Consider the following 26,491-nt stretch of genomic DNA (forward strand, 5'->3'; position numbering starts at 1 on the left):
CTCGCGAGTCTGGTTTCCGGCGGGAGCGCGGATCGAGGGGCGGAGGTAGCGCTGCGGCTCGGGTTGTGGAGGTGGCAGAGGCTCCGTTGCCCACTGGTACCCGCCGGAATGCCTCACTTGGAAAACATGGTGCTTTGTCGCGAGTCCCAAGTGTCCATCTTGCAGTCCCTGTTTGGAGAGGTATTGTGGTCAAACTATCTTTTCTCTTCCAAATCCTGGAGGCAAACATTTCCGTGGTCTTGCGACGTGTCCTCGATTTTCTGTCTTCGTGTTTGGATTGAGGGGCAATACTCCATTTTTTCTGCATTGAGAAAAGGGTTGTTGTAGGTCTACCCCATTCCTCCACCCAAAGTAAGTGCTGGTTAGTCCCTTTTAAAGGAGAACGGCACAGGCGGGAGCGGCCGGCACCACAGGACGTTGGCCCAGGACGGGTTCTTTTTACACACGCCACGCTTTTGAGATGGTGTTAACCCAAAGTAGCCACTGGAAGTTGCTTAGTATCTTATCCCAGCTGAAAAAGATTTTACACAAGTGTGATCGCAGTGTTATTTTTTTCCAGTGTCAGTTCGCACGTTTTATTGAGGTAATAGGGGTAAATCAAGCGTGGATGTAGGTGGTGGTTTCAAGACTAGTGAGGGCCAGAGCAGACTTCAGGTTTAAAACTTCAGCGGCTTTTGCAGAATTGCAGAAGCCGTGAAGAGATCTTGTCTAGAATTCTTGACCAGCGGTTCAGGTGATGCCTGAGAGAAGAGGTTAAGTGTCTTTGAATGAACACAGCTAGGGACTCCTTTTCATAGGCAGGAGGTAGCATTCACCAGTTCACAACTTCGTCTATTTTTGTTTGTGTTCTGGCGGCCTTTGGTGAGCCTTTTGCTTCAGCCTCATTAATTAGGCATGGAGTCAAGTCATTCAGACTTGGGTCTTATCTGTGAGGAGAGTAAATGAGAGTTTAGGGTCAATACTCATTATCGCTCCTTCCCACCCATCTTCTGGTTTGCTTTCCTAAGTACTTTTTAAGTACTTGCATCCAACTTAAAATGTTGGATGGCAGTCTGAGTCTGTGGAGTATTAATGGAAAAGGACCACCTTCTAAAGGTGCACCGTAGGTAGGAAAGTAAGAGGTCAATGACTGCATCCTCATTATTCTAGTTATAATGCTTTCAATTACAGTTATCCAAATCATCACTGAAGTGTTTTCTCCGTTTTGCTCTTTGCATTCCTTCTTTGGAGATGATATAACACCAGATCACTCCCAACTAGAGCCGTCCTCCAGAAAAAAGAATATTGGCAAATAGAGATGACTAGTATTGGTTTAGTGTTGATCACAGGAAGGGTTTCGACCTTTGCTCTTACTGCAGATCACGTTTAGCAATATTAATACCGATTTAAACTGTGGAGAAAAAAAAAACTGGTTCATATTTCTAAGCAGATTCATTTATTTGCTCAACAAATATTTACTGAGCACATTCTCTGTTAGGCACTGTGCCAGATCCTGGCTACATTTTGTTAAGGAGATTTATGAGGGTGAAAGATTAAGTAACAGTGCAAGAGTTCAATACAATTCTAGGTAACAATAGAAAAGATGTCATAGGGTGGAATATTACTAAGCAGCTAATAGTGTATGCAGACCGATGTGGCAGGATTCCAGAAAAGGAGTGTTTCAGTGTAGCTTGGAAAAATTTCCTGAAGGATGTCTTGACCTTCTCTTTAAAGGTGAACTGTAGTATTTGAATAGCAGAGAGGCTCAGCAAGCAGGTGTTTAATTCTTGGGATAGCATTTTTGAGCCAGTTAATTTACAAGATTGTTAGGTATAAACTTAAAAAAAGGATTCACATACTAAATCATCCATCTTAAGTCTATTTTAGGGCTGCTTTGGCATATGCTATTAGAAAGTTTTCTCCTGTATAAATCTGAGTCCCTGATTTGTCTTGCAAAAGGAAATGTGTAACTTGGTGGCTATAATGTAATAAATGTTTAATAAATAATAATGATAATAAACACAAATATAGTGAATTTATAAATAAATAATAAAAATAAATAAATTATTATTGCAGTAGTAGATGATCATAGACTCTACTTTCTTGTGGAAATTGCATCATCCAATGTTCTTGTAATTATTTTTTAAAACAAGTGCATTCCACTAGACTATGAACTCTTCCAGAGAAGATTTTGTCTTTAACAGCTATTTGTACTCTTTAATGCATCATCGTTTTCAGCATTTGTTAGGTGGTTAATAGATGAATGAAACATATTTGTAGTATTAATGAGTCCAATAGAGGGGTTTTTGACAGTCTTTTCACTAGGCAGCTGACTCTTAACATCTAGCAAGAGGTTCTTGGGAATATGTGTTTTGAAATATATGATATATAGATTTTATTGTTTTATTTGATGAAATGTGTACATTTAGGCCAGGGTAAATATAGTATGCATAATTTAAAAGTATTCTGTTAAGTTTTCCTAAGAACAGAGGACTCTTGAAATTCCTTCCAACTCTGATTACATAGGCTTTGTTTAAAATGTATAGTGAAATTGTAGTCTGTGGGATTAGATTCTTTAAAGAGTTAAGATAAAAATGGAGTATGGTCAAAGTTATCCTTGAAAAATCTCAAATCTATATATTTGAAAATACAAGAGTTCATGCATATAAACCTGCACAGTAATAAAAAGCATAAATACATATATACTATACATAGCATATATATCATATTGTATATGTAGTATATACTAAATATGCCAAATGCAGTTTTTCGGAAATTTTAATTTAACAGAGAAAGTGCTTAGAATTGAATTCAGGTAAGTTCAAAGTGTAATCATGGATCCGGTGTATGGTCACTGTTGAAATAACTTGGATTGAATTAAATTTTACTTTGCCATGTAAAACTTTCTCATGAGTTGGTAATTATTTTCTGTTTTGTACGTGCAGAGTAATACTTGCCTTTTCTCTCTTAGAGGCATCATTTCAGCTTTCCATCAATTTTTATTTATGGACATACTGCCAGTGGAAAGACCTACGTAACACAAACTTTGTTGAAAACTTTAGAGGTAAGAATAACTGTTAATTGATTTTTTTTTTTTTTTTTTTTTTTTTTACTCATAGACTCCTAGAAATGGAATCTGGGGGATTATTTAGTATAGTTTACCTTTCTCTGAAGGAATATCTTCTATATGAAACATTTCTCACCAATTTTTGTTTGAGATATTGTGGACTGTGATAAAAAAGGCCTGCAAATGTTAGTGAAACTGTGACTTAAGAGATACAAGGTAGCCTTAGTTACATTGTTACTTTGAAAGAGAAAGAAAAGCTTCCGTTCCTCGGTGAGATTTGTGGAATGTCACTAAAAATAGTTATAGGTTCCATTATTTGTGCTAGATGCCAAAAGTTATCTTCCTAGAATGAGCAGTACTACTTTTGTGATTTCTTTTGGAGAACAGACTATATTTGTAAGCACGTCTTTGTGTCCTTGTTACTTCTGGAATTAACCTCCATTTTGATCTTTATTTTACTATTTTTTTTAATCACAATAGACGTTTATTTAGAGTAACAGTTGCAGCTCGATAGTTCTGAATTGTACATTTCAGGTTTATTCAATTTCCTAAAAATATTTGAGGGCAGGTGCAACCACAGATTTCAACTCCATCATTATTTCTTTGCCCATTCCTCTCTCTCTTTTTTTTCCCGAATAACTTCTTTCAGATATGGTTCAAGGTAGAATTTATCCTCCTCATATTTTGTCCACTGCTCTTTAGGCAAGATCTGATGCCTCATGGTCAGGTCCAGTGCTCTCTTAATGCGAAACATCCTGTCATTATAAAGGTTCTCAGGAAGACTTCTTATGGCCTCTTTCATGTCATCATTCTCATATGCTGTATCGTCTCTCATTAACCCCAGTTTATTGAACCCTGCAGCATTGTAGTACCATTTTCGAATACCCTCCAGCCACTGGCTTGATGCTGCAACAGCAGGCCTGCTCGCCATTTTGACCCGAGGCTGCAGCGTTGCCTGCTGGGTCCATTTTGATCTTTAAATGAAGAGCTAGCTTAATCCTCATAGGAGGATTACTGTGGTTTCAAACTCTTAAAATTCTTTTCGATCGAGGTTTGTTTATCGTTAGAATATTATCTTAAAACTATTAGTATGAAATTCCTAAGAATTTTAACATGTACTTGGGTTTCTTTATACAAATTCTTTAAAGTACAGGTTTGCTCTGATTCTCTGTAGGAAACAAATGGCAAACTCAAATAATTGAAGTGAGTACCTTCATTGGTACTGTTGCACAAAGGTCAAAGAAATGTTAAGGGAACTAATAAGGGATGATAAAGCACTGGAAGCTTTTCTTCCTCCTAGACCTGAATGGACCATAGGAAGTAGCTGTTACCAGATCACTGTAAGAGCTGTAGCCTTAAATGGGGGGGCTGCCCAGCTGGAGCTGTGGCTTTTGGTAGAAGAATGTAGCCATGGTGGAACTATGGGCCACTGAGGGATAAGGGGTAAGTTAAGGGAATATTCATTTTGTTTCTTCTTACTGCTCTCCTTCACGTTCCTGGTTCTTGTTGACTGAAACCAACCAGAGCCAGAAAATAAGAGAGTCTGGGTAATGCAGCCTGTAGTGGTCAGCCTCCTGGGGTACAGAGGAGGTTGGGGGATGGGGGAGATGTAGAGTAGAAGGTCACCTGCTGAATATCCATCAGAGCCGTTACTATATATGTGGGTTTTCTTTTCTGTTGACACGTTTTTCAAATTTTTGTTTTCAGCTCCCACATGTCTTTGTGAATTGTGTTGAATGCTTTACCTCGAGGCTGCTTTTGGAACAAATTTTAAACAAATTGAATCATCTTAGTTCTTCAGAGGGTGGATGTTCTACTCAAATAACCTGTGAAACACTTAATGACTTTGTTCGCTTGTTTAAACAAGTAACCAAAGCTGAAAGTCTCAAGGATCAGACTGTATATATTGTGAGTAATTTAATTTCATTATACCATCTATTTGAAAACTGCTTGTTGGTCAATTTCTGTAAATTTTTTCTAGTCTCATTATTTGTGTTGCACCGTGCAAAGGTGCTTTTGGGATACAGAAATGTTTTAGATGTATTTCTTATCCAAAGGGAACTTCAGTTTAATGGAAGAGTTATGACACATACTACATGTGACTATGTGCAGAGTGTGATAAGTGGTAACCATGAGATGCAAAGTACAGACTTAAGCATATGTGGTACAGCTTCATGAGGTGATAACATTTGAGATAGACTTAAAAGGATGATTAAAGGATTATAGGAAGAAACTGAAGAAGAGGAATTTCAGATGGTAGGAATTATGTAAGGAGAATCATGCAGATGCAGTGGAGGCCAGGGAATGCCAATAGTCCAGTTTTGGTGGGTAACAGTGTATGAGGGGAGAAAAAAGCTAGGAAGGTAGGTGAGGCAGATCATGGAGTATCTTGAAAACTCTACTAAAGTGCATATAGGCAGTGAGGCGGTAGTGAAGATTTTAGAGCAACAAATCCGTTTTAGGAAGATTATTCTGCAAGGCATGTTAAATAGTTAGGGGGTGGTGGTGACAGACTGAAGTCTAAAAGATGGTTTTCAGGCTCTTATCACTGTTTAAATTAGAGGAAATTTGGGCCAGGACTAGCCTTGGGGAAGATGCAGAGAGGAATAAATGGAAGAGACCTCAAAGGTCAAATTTTTCAATTGTGTGTGGAGTAGGTTTGTGGGGAAAGATGAATCATTTGATTTTGGCGTGGCTGAGTCTGAATTGTAGTTGTTAAATCAATGTGAAAATGTTTAGCAGACAACTGAAAATGTGTAGTGTGTTTTATTTTAGTGGATTTTTTATAATACTTTAGCCCTTTTTAAAATTATTATCTCTGGAATTAGAATTAAATTTTAATATAATGTCTTATTATAACAACTAAGTTATAAACTTAGTTATAAGGGACCAAGTCTTACACATTCTTGCATCTCCTGAAATTTATAAAACAGTTCCTTCCACATCTTAGTTTCATTCATTTATTTATTCAGCAAATAACTCTTGGGCATTTCCTGTATGCCAGGGACTATTTTAGATACTGGAGATAGAACACAGAACAAAATAGAGTCTCTGCCCTCTTGCAGTTTATAGTGTAGTTGAGGAAGCTAGATAAAAAGCAAGTTAGTATGTAGGATGTCAGATATAATATGTTAATAGAGTAAGGGAGAATCACTTGGGTAGGGGGAGAGTAGTTACTTTTCTAAATAGAGAAGACAGAGAAGATCTCACTGAGATGATGACTGAGCTGAGATCTGAGGAGCAGGGAAGGAAGTGAGGAGCAAGCTTTGAAGATATGTGAAAAAAGAGTATTCCAGGTAAAGAGATTTACATAAGACTACAAAGAAGACTGGAACATGCTTTGTGTATTCAAAGAATACCAAGGAGGACATTGTGGCTGGAATAGTTTAAGTAGGGGGCAGAGTAGTAATGTTGAGAATCAAATGAAGGGTACAAGGATAGAAGCACGAAGACTAGGGTTATGGGTTGAATTGTTTCCTCCAAGAATTCATATGTTGAAGTACTAACCCCTAGTACCTCAGAATGTCCTTATTTGGAAATGGGGTCATTGCAGTTCTAATTAATTAAGCTGAAGTTATGCTAGAGTAGTTTGGACCCCTAATTTAATATGACTGGTGTCCTTATATAAAGAGGAAATTTGGAGATAGACATGAAAAAACAGGGAGGATGCCACGTAAAGATTGGGGTTATGTTGCCACAAGCCAAGAGACTACTAGAAACCAGGAGAGACCTGGAACAGACCTTTCTCTAGAACCTTTAGAGGAAGCATGGCCCTGTCAGCACCTTGATCTTGGACTTCTGGCTTCTGGAACTGTGAGAAAATAAATTTCTGTAGTTTAAGTCACCCTGTTTGTGGTACTTTTTATGGCAGCGGTAGGAAACTAATACAACTGGTTATGAGGCATTTTTAATAATCTAGGCAAAACATCATGTTGGCTTAGGCCAGGGTGGTAGCAGTAGATGTGGTAAGAAGTGGTCTCAATATATTCTGACAGAATTTCTGGTAGGTTGACTATAGGGGAGGAGAGAAAGAACAAAGTTAAGGGTGACTCAGAAGTTTTTGTTTACTTGAAAGGATGGAGTTGTCATTATCTTAGTGGAGAAGACTACAGCGCGGGGGGGGCGTCTTATTGGGTAGGGAAGGAATCATCAGGAGTTTGGTTTGGGACACGTTAAATCCAATCCAAATACAGATGTTCAGTTGGCCCTTGGAGACTGGAGTCTTAGGTCAAGAGAGGCCCATTGTGGAGATACGATTTTGGAGTTGTGAGTACAGAGGTAGTAGTTCTTAAAGCTGTGAGACTATTAGGTCACCAGCAGAGTGAGTGAGTTAGAAGAGAGGGGAGTCCAAGTGCCCGAGTCTTATGGCAATCTCTTGGTTATGGAATGAGGAGATGAGGAAGAACAAATGAGGACAGAGAAGAAATCAGTGATGTATAAAGAAAATTTGGGTAAATGCAGTGTCCTGGAAGTCTTGCTACACTGCCCCTTTCCTGGTCCTTTGACTAGGGAGAGCAGGGTTTCTTGGCGCTTTTTTGGTTTATGCTCATTAGCCTTTCTGTGTTGCTGGTTTCTTCAGCTCCACATATGTGCTGTGTGAGGCAAAAAGACAACTCAGGCAATACACCCTCAATACAGTGAGTTGTCATTCCTCTGCTCTTAAGGTCCCTAGCTGGTCTGTCTTCTCTCTACCTTTCAGAGCCCTGTTTGTTTTAGATGTAATATTCAAGATTCTTAGTTTTACTTAGCAGAAGGAATAGGAAAAAATACATCTACTCCCATCTTCTCGGAGTTAGAAGTCGAAGTTCTTTTAAAATGCAGGTGCATAGTGAAGAATACAGGTACTATTAGTACAATTCTGCACCATTACCTTGATTTATGCCAAGGCAACTCTAGTTTAAACCACTATTACTTGCACCGTCAGTGTAAATATCAATATTGTGAAAAGGGCTAAATGTTTCAGTATTACGGTGAAAATAGTTTTGACTTTTCCAGCCTTTTGAAAGGATATCAGAGACACCCTTCCCACCCCCAGGGGGCCACAAACCGTACCTTAAAAACCAGTGTTCTAAGAAAGTTGGTCTTTCAGTGAGATAAGGTAGGAAATAAGATCACTGGTGGGGAGGAATTTAAGGAATTAAGAGTCCATATCAGAAGGGGGGCATTAATGTGGGTTTTGAAATATCCAAAAAATATAGGAGTTATAATAGGGAGGTGGTAGTAAGAAATGGTAATATTTAAAGAATGAAGAGGAATGACCTCAGTATATGTGGATGACAACAAGGAGAGTTTCAAAGCTGAATGTCTTTAGGTAGGACGGAAAATCAATATTCTATAAACAGCCTTGACGAGTAAGTAGGGCTCTACTCATTTTTCAGATCCATTGGATAGAAGTAGATATTCTGTAAGTACTTGTTAGTTGGCTAAACATTAAGTGTAAGAAAGTTTGCAGGTGTTTAGTGTGGAACATTTTTTAGAGTACATCTATAGACAGTTCAGCTATTTAATAAATGAATTGGTAAGCTTCAGTACTTAGGAAATACAGAAAGGTAGCTGAGAATGTTTTCTAGGCAGTAAACCAATTTGCAGATCAGGAGTCTATTAGAATGCCTTTGTGATTTATTAAGATAAATGTTTGGATCTGAATTAAAATTTTTACTTCTCTGAATCTTATCTGATCATTGCTTTTGAAGAAGCATCATTTATTAGAATATCATAAAATCATTAATTATAGTGGGTTAACTAAATTAGAAGAATGAACTATTAATTTATTGCTTCAGCTTTGTGTGTTGCATTAAAATGGGCATAAAGATGGGCCAGTTATTTGAATTAATCTGTGTCCTGGATTAGTGAGTTATTTAAATGGAGATTGATGGGGAAATTGCATAATTGCTTAGTGGAGAAAATAATTTATATCTTTCTAGCAGTAAATAATTTTAGCTTTATTTTGTCTAATTAGGAATAAAATACCTTAAGTTGATTACTCTCATAGATTGTTTCAAGCTGTCTACTAATTAATAAAACGTGTAAAACAATTTGGACTACTTAAGGAAGTAATATTCTTTGCATTTTAATTTTATTCCCAATTTAAATGATTATAGTTTCCAATAAGATTTATTAATAAAGTGTAAATGTTAAAAAGAAAAAAAAACAACCCAGCTTTTTAAATTTCAGTTCTGAGAAGAAAATGTAGAAGAGGAATCTAGAACATTTTGCCATAATAGAAAGCTAGGAAACTATCAACTACAACTACGGTCATTTCAAAAAGACACAGAAGCTCATATATTGAAAGAATTAATACTGTTAAAATGTCCATAGTACCCAAAGCCATCTATAAATTCAGTGCAATCCCTATCAAAATTCCAATGACATTTTTCACAGAAATAGAGGAAACAGTCCTAAATTTGTATGGACTCACGAAAGACGGAATAACTAAAGCAATGCTGAGAAAGAAGAAAAAAGCCTGAGGCATTGTACGTCCTGATTTCAAACTATACTACAAAGCTATAGTAAAACAGTATGGTACTGGCATAAAAATAGATACATAGACCAATAGAACTGAATTGAGAGCACAGAAATAAATCTTCCCATATACATATGGTCCACTAATATTTGGTAAGGAAGCCAAGAATGCTCAGTGGGGAAAGGATAGTGTCTTCAATAAATGGTGATGGGAAAACTGGATAGCCACATGCAGAAGACTAAGTTAGACCCTTATTTTACACTATTCACAAAAATTAACTTGAAGTGGATTAAAGACTTAAATATAAAAAGTGAAATCATAAAACTCCTAGAAAAAAAGCATAGGGAAAATGTTTCTTGACTTTAGTTTCGGCAACAGTTTTTTATTATTTTTTTATTTTAAAGATTTATTTGAGAGAGAGTGCCCATGCATGGAAGGGGAGGGGCAGAGAGGGAGAATCTCAAGCAGATTCCCCACTTGCATGGAGCCCAACGTGGGGCTCAATCTCTTGACCCTGAGATCATGACCTGAGCCTAAATCAAGAGTCAGACACTTAACTGCCTGAGATACCCAGGCACCCTAGCAACAGTTCTTTAAATACAACACCAAAAGCACAAGCAACAAAAACAGAAATTAATAAGTGGGACTACATTGAACTGAAAAACTTCTGCACGGCAAAAGAAACATTCACCATAATGAAAAGGCAACCGATAGAATGGGAGAAAATGTTTGCAGTCATCTACTGAACAAGGGGTTAATATCCAAAATACATAAAGAACTCATGCAACTCAATAGCAAAAAAAAAAAATCTGGTTAGGAAATGGGCAGAGGACCTGAATAGACAGTTTTTCAAAGAACATTCAAATGGCCAGGTACATGAAAAGGTGCTCAACATCATTAATCATCAAGGAAGTGCAAACCAAAACCATGAGATACCACCTCACACCTGTTAGAATGACTATCATCCAAAAGACAAGTATTGGCAAGGTTGTGGAGAAAAGGGAACCCTTGTGCATTGTTCTTGGGGTAGTAAATTGGTATAGCCACTAGGGAAAAAACAGTATGGAGGTTCCTTAAAACATTAAAAATAGAAATACCATATGATTCAGCAGTCCCACTTCTGGAATATATACGAAGGAGATGAAATTGGGATGTCAAAGAGATAGCCACACTCCCATGTTCATTGCAGTTTTATTCATAAGAGCTGAGACTATGTGTTTATATGTACAGTGGAATATTATTCAGCCGTGAGAAGGAGATCCTGCCATTTGTGACAACATAGATGGACCTTGAGGGCATTATGCTAAGTGAAAGAAGTCAGGCAGAGACTCTTAATTATATGTGGAATATAAAAAGCCAAACTCATAGAAACAAAGGAAAATGGTTGGTTACTAGAGGCTGTGGGATAAAGGAAATAGAGAGATGTTGGTCAGAGTACAAGCTTCTAATTATAAGATGAATAAGCTCTAGGGAATCTGTTGTACAGCATGGTGATTATAGTTACGCTATACTGTGTTACATATACTTGAATGTTGCTAAGAGTAGATCTTAAATGTTCTCACCACAAAAAAGAAATGATAATTATGTGAGGTGATGGAGGTGTTAGCCAAAGCTTTCATGGAAATAATTTTAAGTATATAGGTGTATCAAATAAACAGTTGTATGCCTTAAACTTATGCAGTGTTATATGTTAGTTACATCTCAAAGCTGGGGGTACAAAAAGGACCTAGAAGCTAGTTTGAAGGGGCTTCCACTGGCCAAACATGGTACAATTGGGCCATCAAAAAAAATAATCAGTAGATGGAAGTACATTAGATGTGTTAAAATCCATGAACTTATAATGATAGTAAACAAATAAATAAAAAACACAAAACCTCAGCTCATTGGTTACCATGGGAGTTTCATTTACTAGGGCACAGCCATAGGCTGAATAATGGCCCCTGAGGGTATCAGATCTGAATCCCTGGAACCTGTAAATGATCCTTCATTTGGAAAGAGGGCCTCTGCAAATGTGATTAAGTTAAGGGTCTAGAAATAGGGAGATTTACCAGGTTTATCTGGGTGGTCACAAAATGCAATCACAAATGTTTGTGTAGGAGAGAGGCAAAGGGAGGATTTGACTAAACCACACAGACAGGAGGCCAAGTAATAGAAGCAGAGGCAAGCAGAGTAAGAGAAACTTGAAGATGCTGGCCTTGAATTATGCAGTGATGCAGCCACAAGCCAAAGAATACTGGCAGCCACCAGAAGCTAAAAGAGGCAGAGAATGAATTCTACCTTAGAGCTGCTGGAGGGCATGTGGCCCTGCAGACACCTTGATTTTGGCTCTGTGAAACTGATTTCAGACTTAGGATTTCCAGAACTGTGAAGGAATCAATTTTAGTCTGTTTTAAGCTACCAAGTTTGTGTGGTAACATGTTACAGCAAGCACAGAAAACTAATAGAGGCACAAACTTATTCTGAAAATTAGTAGATAAAAGGAAAGAATCAAGCATTTATCCCTTCTGTCCTGTGTGAACTTTATTTCTTAGTAACTAAATAGCAGATGAGGCAAAGTTCTTTCTAGAAAAATGTCCCGCAACAAATGCAGGAAGAATCATAGAAAATTAAGTTTTGCAATACCTAAGAAAGTTTTGGATATAGGTAATGATCATCAGTTGATGCAGCAATCATTTGGTGAAAGGCCGCTGGGGAACTTTATAATAGATCGATCAGGCTGACAGTACCTGAACCTGTCAGTCAGTCTTAATGTCACAGAGAGACAGCCAGGTATTGTGTTCCGGCTGATGTGATTCAATAAGAAATACAGAGCACTGTTTGTGAAGTATTCTTGGCCAAAACTTGAACCTGAATCTGATCAAATCTCTAGATTTATTGACAGTTTTACAGGAAATATAAGGGATATAAGAACATGTTAAATGATACTAAAGAGAGACAGTCAGCCAATTCAGTATTACGAAAAATTCTACACAATGGATTACCGGTTTTCAACAAATACATAACAAGGAAAAAAGGAAGGGTCAGGGGAAATCTTATAATTTAAAATTGACTAGAAGACAAACCAAATACAGTAAAATCAACACTTGCACCTTTTTGGATCCTGAATCAAATAAATGAACTCTAAGGAGACATTTGTCGGACAAGTGGGAAAATTTGAACGTTGGTTATTACATGATGTTAAGAAATGTTAAATTTTTTAGGCATGATAATGATACTGTGATTATGTTTTAAAAAAGTAGGTTTTCATTTCTTAGAGCTGCATACTGACATATTTACAAATGGAGTGGTATGTCTGGGTTTGCTTTAACATAATCAGCGAGATGGTGGAGGGGAAAAGTGGAGGTGGGTAGAAGAAACAAGATTGACCGTCTGTTGATGTTTGTTGAGGTTACGTGAAATATATGTGGGAGTTACTGATCTCCCTATCGTGTATATTTTAAAATTTCCATAACAAGTAAAAACAAAGGTTAGATTAAATATTTTAGACAGTGTTATGAAGACTTTGATTTTATTTTTATGGACTAATGGACGACTTGAAGCAAGGTTTTTTTTTTTTAACATTTTTTATCATCAAGGTTTCAAACATATAAAGAGAATAGTGTAATGTACTCCAATGAACCCATCATCCCTCTTCAGTTATTAACATGGTCAAACTTGTGTCATCTTTACCCAGGAACATTGTTCCCTGCAACATATTATATTATCCATAATAACATATATACATTCTCTCTACATATTTATATACATCATATATGTTATCAATGGATATATGTGCTGTATCTATATAGATATATAGTATAGTGTATATAGTATATAGTATAGTATGTATACCATATATCTTTGAAAGAGAATTACCTTTTAAAATAACATATAGAGAAGTATCTTTTAAAATAACATTAATACCAGTGGTTTTGTAACTGAACAAAAATTTCACTTTTATCAAATGGAATAAAAAATGCATCCAGTTATTTTTCTTGTATACCTAGTAAGGTATCCTTAGAGCATTGATGGTATACCTAGAAAAGAAACCTTTTTAATGTAGCTGTGATTCATTTTATATTTAGAAATTTAGATTAAAATACATTATAAGTAGTGTTTTTTAATTTACTAATTTGACTTGTTTGAAATGCCTTCTGCAAATGTAAATGCCAGTTAAAAATTAATTCATAGGTTACAATTTTTCTTTTGAACATGGAAAATTCAAGTCTTGAATTGTGCATTATATAATGTTAATGTTTTATAAAGAGCTTTGTAAATTGATTTTGACACTGCATTTTTTTTTATAAGGTTCTAGATAAAGCAGAATATCTAAGAGATATGGAAGCAAATCTTTTGCCTGGGTTTCTTAGGTTACAAGAATTGGTAAGTAATGTATAAGAGTCTTTTTGCCCTATGACCTAATCAATAGATTGTCTTGTCAGAGTTTTTATTTTGCCAATCTGACAGGTGAGAAATGAATCTTAACATAATTTAGTTTGCATTTCAGTTTGCATTTCTCTATTATGAATGTTGTTGAGCATTTTTTCCAAAGTAAAAGCAGTTTGTGACTTGATAACATTTATTCTTTATTTTAGCTTTTTATTTCTAATTGTGAAGTGACTAACCCTGCTTTCTTTTAAAGGTTTTAGGTGTTTGCTAGAGTAAATGGTGGGGGCCTAAACTTTAGACTTTCTGAAGAATTTTTAAAAATTTTCTTTTCAGTAATCTAGAAAAAGAATGGTATGTCTATTCTGGGTCTCTGGAGTTCTACCTCATGGCCAGTCAGTGTCAAAACCGGCTTTGTATTTCAATTTATAATTTGTTGGCACTGAATAGTATTCATACTACTCTAATTGTCATGGACTAATGAGAAAAGAATAGGGATGGATCTAATATGCATATGTGTCAGGTCAAAGCCAAATAATGTTATGGCAAATCAGGGTTTTGCAGAAGTTTGAATAAAGACAATGTGCTCAACATCGCTCGGCATCAGGGAAATCCAAATCAAAACCTCAATGAGATACTACCTCACACCAGTCAGAATGGCTAAAATTAACAAGTCAGGAAACGACAGATGTTGGCGGGGATGCGGAGAAAGGGGAACCTTCCTACACTGTTGGTGGGAATGCAGGCTGGCACATCCGCTCTGGAAAACAATATGGAGGTTCCTCAAAAAGTTGAAAATAGAGCTACCATATGATCCAGCAATTGCACTACTGGGTATTTACCCCAAAGATACAAATGTAGGGATCCGAAGGGTACGTGCACCCCGATGTGTATAGCAGCAATGTCCACAATAGCCAACCTATGGAAAGAGCCAAGATGTCCATCGACAGATGAATGGATAAAGAAGATATAATGGAATATTATGCAGCCATCAAAAGGAATGAACTCTTGCCATTTGCAACGACGTGGATGGAAATGGAGGGTATTATGTTGAGCGAAATAAGTCAATCAGAGAAAGACGTGTATCATATGACCTCACTGATATGAGGAATTCTTAATCTCAGGAAACAAACCGAGGGTTGCTGGAGTGGGGGAGGGGGAGGGATGGGGTGGATGGTTGATAGACATTGGGAAGGATATGTGCCATGGTGAGCGCTGCGAATTGTGTAAGACTGATGAATCACAGACCTGTACCTCTGAAACAGATAATACATTATATGTTAAAAAAAAAAAGCAGGAAGGGAAAAATGAAGGGGGGAAATCGGAGGGGGAGACAAACCATGAGAGACTATGGACTCTGAGAAACAAACGGGGTTCTAGAGGGGAGGGGGGTGGGGGGATGGGTTAGCCTGGTGATGGGTATTAAAGAGGGCGGGTACTGAATGGAGCACTGGGTGTTATACGCAAACAATGAATCATGGAACACTACATCAAAAACTAATGATGTAATGTATGGTGATTAACGTAACATAGTAAGAAAAAAAAAGACAACTGGGGAGAGAATTCATTGTTCACCAATACCAATTGGTATAGGAATGCTAAACTCAAAAGAACTGTGGCTGTTTCCTATTTGTACCATAATCACAAGTGAGCAAATATTTAGTTTGATCAAAACAGTATTGTTAATCATATTCAATTACTGTTCATTTAAATTTTATTGATTTTATAATTTTGTATTTAACTTACAGGTTTATTTTTGTTTTTGTTTTATAATCCTATAAGTACTTTGAGCATAACTAGTTTGTACCTACCTAGTTTTATGTCTGCGTTAAGTATTCAGTAACATTATCATTAAAATTAATATTTGGAGAGACAGTGCTTGCAGCATTTCTACCTTTGAAAAGTTAAATATTTACTGAACATATTACTGAAATTTGAGAAACTGTTAGAAGTTCAGAGAGGCTTTCCAAGTGCCGTTGAAATCATTGTCTAAGGTCAATTCCTAAAATCCACTTTTAGTAATAGTATTGGGCAGAGGTGAGCTGTGAGAGGACAGGAGGAGAGAGAGGTATAGCTCTTGGTAGCCGTCCTGGAAATTTCCTCACATAGTCTAGCCTTTGTAGTTAGGTTAACTCCTGGCATTTTACTACTGAGACCAGGAACCCGTCCTCTTTGAGTAGATGCCTCCTCCTTCATTTCTTTTTTTGTTTTTTTGTTTTTCTTTTTTTTAGATTTATTCATGTATTTTAGAGAGAGAGCAGGCGTGTGTGCTTGCATTAGAGTAGGGGGAGGAGCAAAGGGAGAGAATCTTGAAGCAGACTCCCTGCTGAGCATGGAGCCCAACGCCAGCCTCCATCTCACGGTGCATGAGATCATGACCTGAGCCGGAACCAAGACTCAGACACTTAACCAACTGAGCCACCAGGGCATCCCTCTTTTTATTGTTTTGTTGCATTGCATTTGTGGGGGTTTTTTTACATACCTTCATCCACTGTCCTCATTGCTGTAGGATTCCCCGTATGGTGTCCTGAGGACGTTGTTGCTGTCCTCTTGCTATTCCGCTATAGCTTGCCTCATTTTCCCCCCATGCCTAGTAGTGGTCATCATGCATCCCTTCATAGTAGTTAGGCCTTTCACTTTTTTTTAAAAAAGTGAAAGAAATGAAATAGTAATTTCAACTCTAGCAGAAAAGAGAATTGTTTTGACATTTCTGGAAACAGGCTTGATGTAAAAAAATGTATTTCATTTAGGAGAAATCTAGTAAAGGCATTTCATGTTTGTTTTTTTTTAAGATTTTATTTGTTTATTTGAGAGCAAGAGAGAGCACGCGCTCCTGTGTGCATGAGCAGGGGGAGGGTCCGAGGGGGAGATAGAAGCAGACTCCCTGCTGAGTGGGGATTCCCAACACAGGCCTCAGGGCTCCATCCCAGGACCCTGAGATTATGACCTGAGCCGAAGTCAGATGCTTAACCGGGTGAGCCACCCAGGCGCCCTAGCATTTCATGTTTTTTATATTAAATATTTATCTGAGTAAAATGAAGTTTAAGTTGTGATAGATAATCATTGTACATTGAAGGGGAGATGAGATGAGAACATTACCAACTTAAAATTCTTTCAGATAGATAAATATTTTCTATTTTTTAGAGCTCTATTTTTGAACTGATTTTATCAAATGCTTTTAGATGGTCATTTTTTAAAGCAAAACCACTCAATGCTATGTAATCAAGATTGTATTTAGAGCATACTTTTTTATCCCTATAGAAATAAATTCAAGGAGACAAAAAGCATTTGAAAGTAAAAATCTTTTCCTGTTTTTCATAAAGAAGCTAGATTTTTGTGGACTTATTAATTTATTAAACTCAGCTATCTTTGTTAGCCAAAAGAATGTTTTTCTAAGTAATGAAAACTGGAACATAAGATTACATGTAAGTTAGTAATCAGTAAATAATAAATCACCACCAAAGTATAGTGTAATTTATGTGTTTGGATCCTAAGAATAGTTACTGAACAAAGCAGCTGCCATGTCTGATCTGTCACCTTGGGAGATGTCAAAAAAAATATGGGTATGTGTTGTGAGCGCTGGTAAGACTGATGAATCACAGACCTTATCCCTGAAACAAATAAACATTATATGTTAATAATAAAAAAAAGGGGGAAAATTAAAATTGGTGTTGAAAATGCAGAGGTGTGTCTACAGATAAATTCTAACCGGCATCATAGTGTATTTATGGCCACTCTGTAGGACAGTATACATGTTGAGCTTGTTTACTTAAGTGTTCATTTTGGTATACTGATAATGCTTTCCAAATATACTTCAAAAGATGACTGTCACTTTACACTGGTGTTTTGTGTGTGTATTTAGTGTTTTTAATGTATATTCAACGTGTTTTGCTCAATAGTTTCTATGAAAATAGCCTTAAAAAACCCTTAACGTTTCCTAGTATTATATGGTTGTAAGTACAACATAGCTATTTTTCTTTAACTCTTATTTCCTTTCTGGGTTTCTGTAGCTATTTTAATGATGAGAGATGTTAAGTTGCACATTTTTTGTTTATTGATTGAAAGCTAATGATTTCTTTGAAAATTCCTATAAAAGGATCTTGTCTTCATTACTAAACAAATGTGTTTCTTACTTTCTATAAAATAAACCCTGTGTGACTGTCCTAGCGTTCATGGGTAACTGAAATGTTGGTTAACCTTAAAGTTTTATGGAAATTCTAAGTAATGATGTATGAAAATTTGCAAGTGGATGAGCTCCTTCATTAGGTTTTATAAATAAGTATTATTAATATGCAAATAACTTGTTATATGTTGTAACTTTGCTGGGTTTATTTGAAAGAAAAATTCAAATGGAATTGCTGCTCTGATTAAGATTTTAAAATGCAAAGTTACTTTTATTTCTCTTTCTTTTACAGACTGACAGAAATGTGACTGTTCTGTTTCTCAGTGAAATTGTTTGGGAAAAGTTTCGGCCAAATACTGGGTGCTTTGAGCCATTTGTCTTGTATTTCCCTGATTATAGTATAGGTAAATTTTAAAACTTCATTTTGACAAATGATATTCACTAAAATAGTTTTTGTTGTTTGAAAGATTAAGCTAGCATATTCAAGTGAAATACTTTGATGTCTTAATCTGTTCAGATTTGCTGCCAATCTCAAATAAAATGTTATGTATCTGCACTTACAGAGGTTTTATTTTGGAACTGTGAGGAGTTATTCTCAGATAGTTACTAAAATTTTTTGAATGAGTATTCTTCACATATTTGTGCTAATGGTGTATTTTCACATTTTTTAGTTAGTATAGTAAGACATATATATTGTGATGGTAACACCCGTACAAATAAGAATCGTGGGGCGCCTGGGTGGCTCATTCGTTAAGCATCTGCCTTCGGCTCAGGTCATGATCCCGGGGTCCTGGGATCGAGCCCCACATCAGGCTCCCTGCTCCGCGGGAGGCCTGCTTCTCCCTCTCCTACTCCCCCTGCTTGTGTTCCCTCTCTCGCTATCTCTCTCTCGTCAAATAAATAAAATCTTTAAAATAAAATAAAATAAAAAAATAAAACAGCCAGTTATTTAAAAAAAAAAAAAGAATCAGACTAGGTTGGGAAAGCACATTTAAATTGTATGGGAATCTTTATTTACCATCTATTTGGGTTAAGTACTATGTGGAATGTACCTTTTAACTTTGTAAATCTGATTTTATTTTTCATTAGTGTTCCTCTTATAGTACCAGCTGCTAGGCCTTGTGTTTCTTCCTGCCTTTTGGTTTGTATTTAATCTTAAATTTCATAGATCTTGATTATTTTTGTCTCTGGAAGAACACTGTAGCATTTTGTGTTGCTGAATAGTTTTGTAGATTAGTATTGTGTTGTCACTATACAAATATGCTGCTTCTGATTCAAAGTTTATAATTGTGAAGCATAAAGTGGTTAACAGGCTATGAAAAAATAGCATTCCTTGACCTTAGCCTCATTGACACTAGCCCTCTGAACTAATCAGCTGTAAACATTCATTGTTAAGATAAACACATTTTTGCCTATTTATACCCGAACAGCAATCAAATGACACCTTGCCTTAGCTAATTAACTGAAATAGAAAAAAGGAACCCAGAATAGATGAAGGGAGCCCTTATTTTCAGTAGCTTCTCTTCCATGAAAATTGCAAAACAGGAAGAAGAGAAAAGGGTAGGAAGAAAAGGAATCAATCAAAGGATTTCATTAAAAAAATTGCTTTGTACCTTGTGTCATCATTGTTCAAAGTTAATTTTTTTCATGACCCATTTAGGGTTTAAGTACTGAAAAACTACAATTTAAAGAAATTGTTCTTTTAAAAGCTGATTTTCTACATCTTAGTGAAGTTGTATTAAAGTATGGTATAATTATAGAATTTGGTTTAAAATTTTAGAAAGTAAAGATACAAAGCATCATAGTTGGAGAGAATTTGGGGACATTTAAATAATAAAAATAATCTTGCCAATTTCAGCGCATAGAGTACTAGGTTTTTGAAAAGTATATAATAATGGAGCCACGTTTTATCTGATGATTTAATTCAGGGCCTTCTTCATCCCAAGATCTTTTTAAAAAGCATAACACCATAATCACATAGAGGGGCATTCAAAAAAGAAACATTAATTGATAAGCCAAACTGTAGTTAGAGTAAGCATGGAACCAGAGTAAAGGGATAATCTTAGTGGCTAATGTCATCCAGTCATAACTTGATACACATACCATCTATAAGAATATGGTATTTGATGTTCAGGATGCCCTCTCTCAGTGGTGATCACTAGGAGTTCAGTTTGGAATTTTTTTTTTTTTAAAGGTTTTATTTATTTATTCATGAGAGACAGAGAGAGAGAGAGAGAGGCAGAGGGAGAAGCAGGCTCCCAAGGAGCAGGGAGCCCGATGCGGGACTCGATCCCAGGACCCTGGGATCATGACCTGAGCCGAAGGCAGATGCTTAACCATCTGAGCCACCCAGGCACCCGTCAGTTTGGAATTCTTGTTTCTGATCTCTACCACATGCAGACAACTCATCTTTTTGGTAAAGTTTCCCCCCACCCCCTCCCCCCGGTGGATTGTAATGCACTTCATCAGCTTTTTGGTTTGGTTTAGTTATTGTATCATTCAGGATAAGTTTTGTTCCAATAAACAATCTGAAAATCTCTGACTTAGAGTTTCCCATATCACAACCATTTGTGCTGTTTTTGTCCTGTGTTTTATTTCTACATTTATTATATATATTTTTTTAAGATTTTATTTATTTGTCAGAGAGGGCACAAGCAGGGGGCGTGGCAGGCAGAGGGAGAAACAGGCTTCCCTCTGAGCAGGGAGCCTGATGCGGGGCTCGATCCCAGGACCCCGGGATCATGACCTGAGCTGAAGGCAGATGCTTAACAGACTGAGCCACATTTATTATAAACCGCATATTTTTAAAAAAGATTTTATTTATTTATTTGAGAGAGAGAGACATTGTGAGCAGAGGGAGGGGCAAAGGGAGCAGGAGGGAGAGAATCTCAAGCAGACTATGTGCTGAGCATGGAGCCCAACTTAGGGCTTGAACTCACAACCCTGAGATCATGACCTGAGCCGGAATGAAGAGTTGGACACTTCACTGACTGAGCCACCCAGGTGCCCCATTATAAACCCCATATTAAATTATTATTCAGACTTGAAAGAAATAAAAAAGTCTTTTATTGTTTATCTTGCTTGACCTTCTTGGATGTATGAATTGTATAGTTTTGGTGACTTTGGAAAATTTTCAGCCCTTACTTCGTCAAATATTTTATCTTTGTTCCCTGTGTCCCCTGATCTTGCCTTTTCCTGGGACTGTATTACGTGTATGTTAGATCATTTGATATTCTCTCGTTGAATCTGTTTACTTACTTAAATTTTAAATCTTTCTTCTCTGTGTTTTATCAATGATAGTGTTTTTTCTCTGTTTTTAAGTTCACTGACTTTTTTTTTTTTCCTACAAGTGTCTAATCTGCAGTTAATCTCATCCAGTGGAATTTTTCATTACAGATCTTACTATGCTTTTCATTTGTATTTTTGAGCTTATGAGTATGTTTATAATAGTTGTTTTAATGTCCTTTTCTGTTGATTCCATGACCTCTTTCATTTTGGGTTTGTTTCTGTTGACTAATTTTTATCTATTATGGGTATTTGTTATGCTGCTTTGTATATTTAGTAATTTTTGATTGAATAATAGATATTGTGTTTTTTTGTTGTATGTTGGACATTTTTCTAGGAGCACTTAAATTTCTTGAAGATATATCTGACTCTTTAGGGCTTTTTTAAAGGTTTTTTGGAGGGATGCTCTGGAGTGGCCTTTTATTCCAGGGGTAATTTTAGCTCTGCTCCTAAGACATAGCCCTTCTGGGATCTCTGCTGAATGCCATATATATATAGTTTCTTCATTGTGACTGGTGACAGTATGAATGGTTTACAGTTCTTTGTGAGCTTTGATAATTGTTTGACTGACAACTCTCCATTAATTGTTTAACCCCAGAAGTTGTTCTTGCTTGGCCTGTAGGGTTTTAGTCCGTGCATATACAGATTGGTATTCAGACAAGACTCAAGCAGAACCCCTGTGTAGATTTCTGTAGCTCTTTCTTTCCATAGCTCTTTCTCTCTTGTACTCTACCCTGCACATTCTAGCAGCCTTAGATAGCTCCCTCTACTCTGATCTTTGTCTTCTCTTTGGAATTAATGGCTCCTTTTGGAACTTTACTGTACCACAATTCTAAAATTACCTCTTGTTAGAAAGCCTGGCTGATGTCTTATTTGTTTCCTTTTTCTCAGGTATCATACTGCTTTATTGCCTGTTGTTTGATGTCTAAAAATAGTGTTTTTTATATTTTGTCCATATTTTAGTTTGTTGCCGGAGAGTATTTCTGGAGCCTCTTTTACTTGTTCATGACTAGAAGCTGAAGTTCCTCATCAAGTTAGAAATGGTTGTTCTTTATGTTTTAAACTATATTTTGATAGTGAAATTTTAAGACAACAGGAGACCAATCAGATGGCTTCTTCCTCCCTTTATTTACTACCTGTTAGTGTACTATTTTTTGACTTTCTATTAGAGATGGGATTTTTCCATATGTTTGAATAGTCCCAGACAGAGCTTCTGTAACGTGGAGTTATACTCTGCAGTTTTACCTGTAGTCTAACTAAGCAGCTGCTTTATTTTTATAGCAACACAGTAAGATCTCTAACTCTTAGAACACTTTCATCAGGATTGGGCCAGTGGTAACATCTAATCAACTTTCATGTGTGGCATCGAGAGTCACCAATAAGGGATGTTTAGATAGAGATGTTCAGGAGCTTAGCAGTGCCCTCTGATCTGGAGACCTGTTTTCCAGATTTCTGCATCCATCCATTTGTTAGGCCATCTTTTTCGCCTGTGTATGTTCATCTGTCTGACCATCCATCCCTTCTATATCTCCTCAGTTTTAAGGCACCTTGTAGAAACTTTCAGTGTATCCAATATTTTCCCATTCATAGTTTTAAAAAGCTTAGTAACATTAAATTTAAAATGTCCTAGGGTGCCTGGGTGGCTCAGTTGGTTAAGTGACTACCTTCGGCTCGGGTCATGATCCTGGAGTCCCGGGATCGAGTCCCGTATCGGGCTCCCTGCTGAGCAGGGAGTCTGCTTCTCCCTCTGACCCTCCCCCCTCTCATGCTCTCACTATCTCATTCTTGCTCTCAAATAAGTAAATATTTTTTTAAAAAAAGTAAAATGTCCTATTAGAATGTAAAAATACATGGACACCAAAGTCAAGTTTTGGACTTTGTGTATTTTTTTTTCAGTGGTTGTGATATAAAAAAATGCAGATCTAGTAACAGTCTCTCATAGAGAATCCGTTCAGGATAATATTCCAAGCATGTGGCTGGGCTTTGAAATGTGCTATGTTTTGTTTTTTTTCAGTCAGCAGCCCTATCTAAAAGAGCCCCTTGATACATAACTATATATAAGTTTCTCTTAATATATATCCAATGATAGGCTGTATATATTGTTCGATCTTGCACCTATATCTGATTGTGAGGAACAAGAGAGTGGTAGAGTCACGGGCTGATGGTAAATGGCATAGTATCTATGGTAAAAATACTCACTTCTTGGGGCGCCTGGGTGGCTCAGCCGTTAAGTGTCTGCCTTCGCCTCAGATCATGATCCCAGGGTCCTGGGATCGAGCCCCGCTTCGGGCTCCCTGCTCTGTGGGAAGCCTGCTTCTCCCTCTCCCACTCCACCTGTTTGTGTTCCCTCTCTCGCTGTGTCTGTCAAATTAATAGAATCTTTAAAAAAAAATGCTCATCTCTTTTTTAGTATATGTGCTGCTGAAGCGAGCACAAAAATGCTCATCTCTTAGGGTGCCTGGGTGGCTCAGATGGTTAAGCGACTGCCTTCGGCTCAGGTCATGATCCTGGAGTCCCGGGATCGAGTCCCGCATCCGGCTCCCTGCTCAGCAGGGAGTCTGCTTCTCCCTCTGACCCTCTTCCCTCTCGTGCTCTCTATCTCTCATTCTCTCTCTCTTAAATAAATAAAAATTAAAAAAATTGCTCATCTCTTAAAGGGAACCTTAGACAAAAGGAAATTGACTTGATCAGAGCATCCTATGAGACTTTTTACTTAAGTATTGCAAAAATCCTGAACCTGTGGAATTAGACAAAGAACTAACTGAGGAGTCTAAAGAGACCATTGCACCAGGGAGTCAGAGGGAATTGCAATAAGGAATGAATGACTAATTAATTTCATGTACAATTGATTTCATGGGCAATTTTTGAGTAATGGGTGGTGGTTTCTCTTTTAATTTTAACTGTGCTTCTACAATATAATATTTCCAGCAGGATAAAATAAAGTTTAGGATTCTAAACGTGTGATATTATATAAAGAGTTTAAGGTAGAAGAGAAATATAGTAAAGATACCAAAGCTTTAGGAAGAAAATATGATTTATAAAAGGGGGAATGACAAAGTAAAGATGATGATTTTCATAAAAACTTATGAATTCTTTTTATTTTTCAAAAAATGAGCATTTTCCAGTTTGGTGGTCGTTTATGTAGTACTCCTGCTTGTTTTTTCTAGTTGATTTACGTATTAGGCAGACAAATAAATAGAATGTATATTATTTTTCACCCTTGATACAGATTTTGCCTGCAGAGGTTCTTGAGATTTTCTTTAGATGTCATTGTTTAATATTTGTCTTAAGCATTTTTTTTTAAAGATTTTTATTTATTGATTTGCTAGAGAGAGAGAGAGAGTACAAGCAGGGGGAGTAGCAGGCAGAGGGAGAAGCAGGTTCCCCACTGAGCAAGGAGCCCGATGTGGGACTCGATCCCAGGACCCTGGGATCATGACCTGAGCCGAAGGCAGCCACTTAACCGACTGAGCCACCCAGGCGTCCCTGTCTTAAGCAATTTTTAATAATGTTTTTAGAACATTAGATTCATAATTCTTTTACCTCAGTTTCAAAAGTTGTGTTACATTTCTAATCTTGTAATAGTTTTCATATTCCTTAATAATTGCTGGGCCTATATATTTATTGTTTTATACCCTTGTTATAAAATGCTAGAAGATATAACTTCTGGGCTGCTGGCTTAATCCTTAAGTTCATGTGTGTCCTTTGAACAGGGAACCTTCAGAAGATCCTGTCACATGATCATCCTCCAGAGTATTCGGCTGATTTCTATGCTGCCTACATTAATATTCTTCTTGGAGTTTTCTACACTGTCTGCCGAGATTTGAAAGAGCTCAGACATCTGGTGAGTGAGCTTTTTACTTTAAAAAAAAAAAGAAAAAGTATATCTTTTAATATTTTTCCATGTAGAAATGGTGTGAGGTAGGCTAGAAGCTGAGAATTTATTCTAGAAATTTGGATATGGCCTTTTGAGGCTAACATAAGTGGGTGGAAGTCTGTTCCTTAGTACAAACTTCAGTCTGATCAGAAAACCTTCATTCATCTTTAGTTATGTCTTCTCACTCTTCCTTAGGAATGTTTTTTGTTTCTTTCTCTTTTAATTGCAGAAAATGTAAAACTTCATTAAAATAAAAATGAAGAGAAATAGATAAGGTGTAAAAGCTTAATAAGTAATTTTATGTCTTAATTTTTTGTAACATAATTTTAATTTTCTTTCACGTTTTATGTATGTAGCAATAGTGGTCTGACATCTAGATGAATTTAAGGGTAGTCAGAAGCCTTAATTACAGGTCTTTCATGAGCCAATGACCTTGAATCAGTTATCTTTATATAACGGATTACTTTTGATGTTTATATAAATGATTACTTAAAACATTATTTAAAAGAGTAGTAAAGCTATTTATATTTCATAGGTAATTTGTAAAGTAATCATATTTAATTTTTCCTTGATCTTTCTACTTTTTAATTGGATGTGAAAGGGAGGAGGCAAGAATATCTGGTTTCCCTTTTAGAAACCTTCCATTCATACTAAGATTTTGTCTACATGTAAGAGAAAGTAGTAGTATATATGAGGATGGAAAACAGTTACTTTTTTTTTTAAGATTTTATTCATTTATTAGAGAGAGAGAGAGAGAGAACACGAGCAGGGAGAGGGGCAGAGGGAGAAGCAGACTCCCTGCTGAGCAGGGAGCTTGATGTGGGGCATGATCCCAGGACCCCGGGATCATGACCTGAGCTGAAGGCAGACGCTTAACTGCCTGAGCCATCCAGGTGCCCCTGGAAAACAGTTACTTTAAAAGGAACAGATTCTGTAGATTAATGCACATTTTCTTTGTTTTACTCTTTTTGCTCTGAGAAGTCATTTAGAGGGATTCAGTATGTGTTTGAAATGTGTGTTTGAGACAGAATGTAGAAGAAGGTGACCATTTAAAATTGGGTTCACATTTAGGATGTTTTTCTAGGTTTTAGATTTTAGGCTTCTTCTGATTTAGATGTAGATATCAGGTATCTTCAGAGTAGGGAAAAAACTAGAACTAGAACAGTAGGGAGCAGGCTGTTCTAGTTCAAGCTCATCACTAACATCTCTATAGGAATTGAATGTCTTGGATCCCTGGTGCCCAAAGGAAATGACAACAGAGGGCCTTACAGAGAGGAGAGGGGTCAGTACACGGTCCCTGCATGAGGTGGAGTCAGGGGGCAACACTCCTCT

At 36.8% G+C, this 26,491-nt stretch overlaps 1 protein-coding gene and 1 pseudogene across 4 annotated transcripts in view; one reads left to right on the forward strand and one right to left on the reverse strand.

Moving 5' to 3' along the window:
* Positions 1–26,491, forward strand: part of ORC5 (origin recognition complex subunit 5) — a 90,295-nt gene continuing 63,804 nt past the window's right edge. Inside the window, exons 1-6 of one of the 4 annotated variants that reach the window (XM_073898692.1) lie at positions 1–180; positions 2,951–3,043; positions 4,754–4,954; positions 13,797–13,871; positions 18,290–18,401; positions 24,996–25,126. In XM_073898692.1, the coding sequence (XP_073754793.1) occupies positions 109–180; positions 2,951–3,043; positions 4,754–4,954; positions 13,797–13,871; positions 18,290–18,401; positions 24,996–25,126 (684 nt within the window). In that variant the 5' untranslated portion in view covers positions 1–108. The remainder of the gene's footprint in view (positions 181–2,950; positions 3,044–4,753; positions 4,955–13,796; positions 13,872–18,289; positions 18,402–24,995; positions 25,127–26,491) is intronic. The other 3 variants (XM_025872755.2, XM_025872754.2, XM_073898691.1) reach the window with 3 other exon arrangements.
* Positions 3,642–4,004, reverse strand: LOC112824817 (cytochrome b-c1 complex subunit 7 pseudogene; annotated as a pseudogene).

The sequence above is a fragment of the Callorhinus ursinus genome, unplaced genomic scaffold, assembly GCF_003265705.2.
Source record: "Callorhinus ursinus isolate GAN/ISIS: 27379988/994484 unplaced genomic scaffold, GSC_fseal_2.0 scaffold12, whole genome shotgun sequence".
Classification (NCBI taxonomy): Eukaryota; Metazoa; Chordata; class Mammalia; order Carnivora; family Otariidae; genus Callorhinus; species Callorhinus ursinus.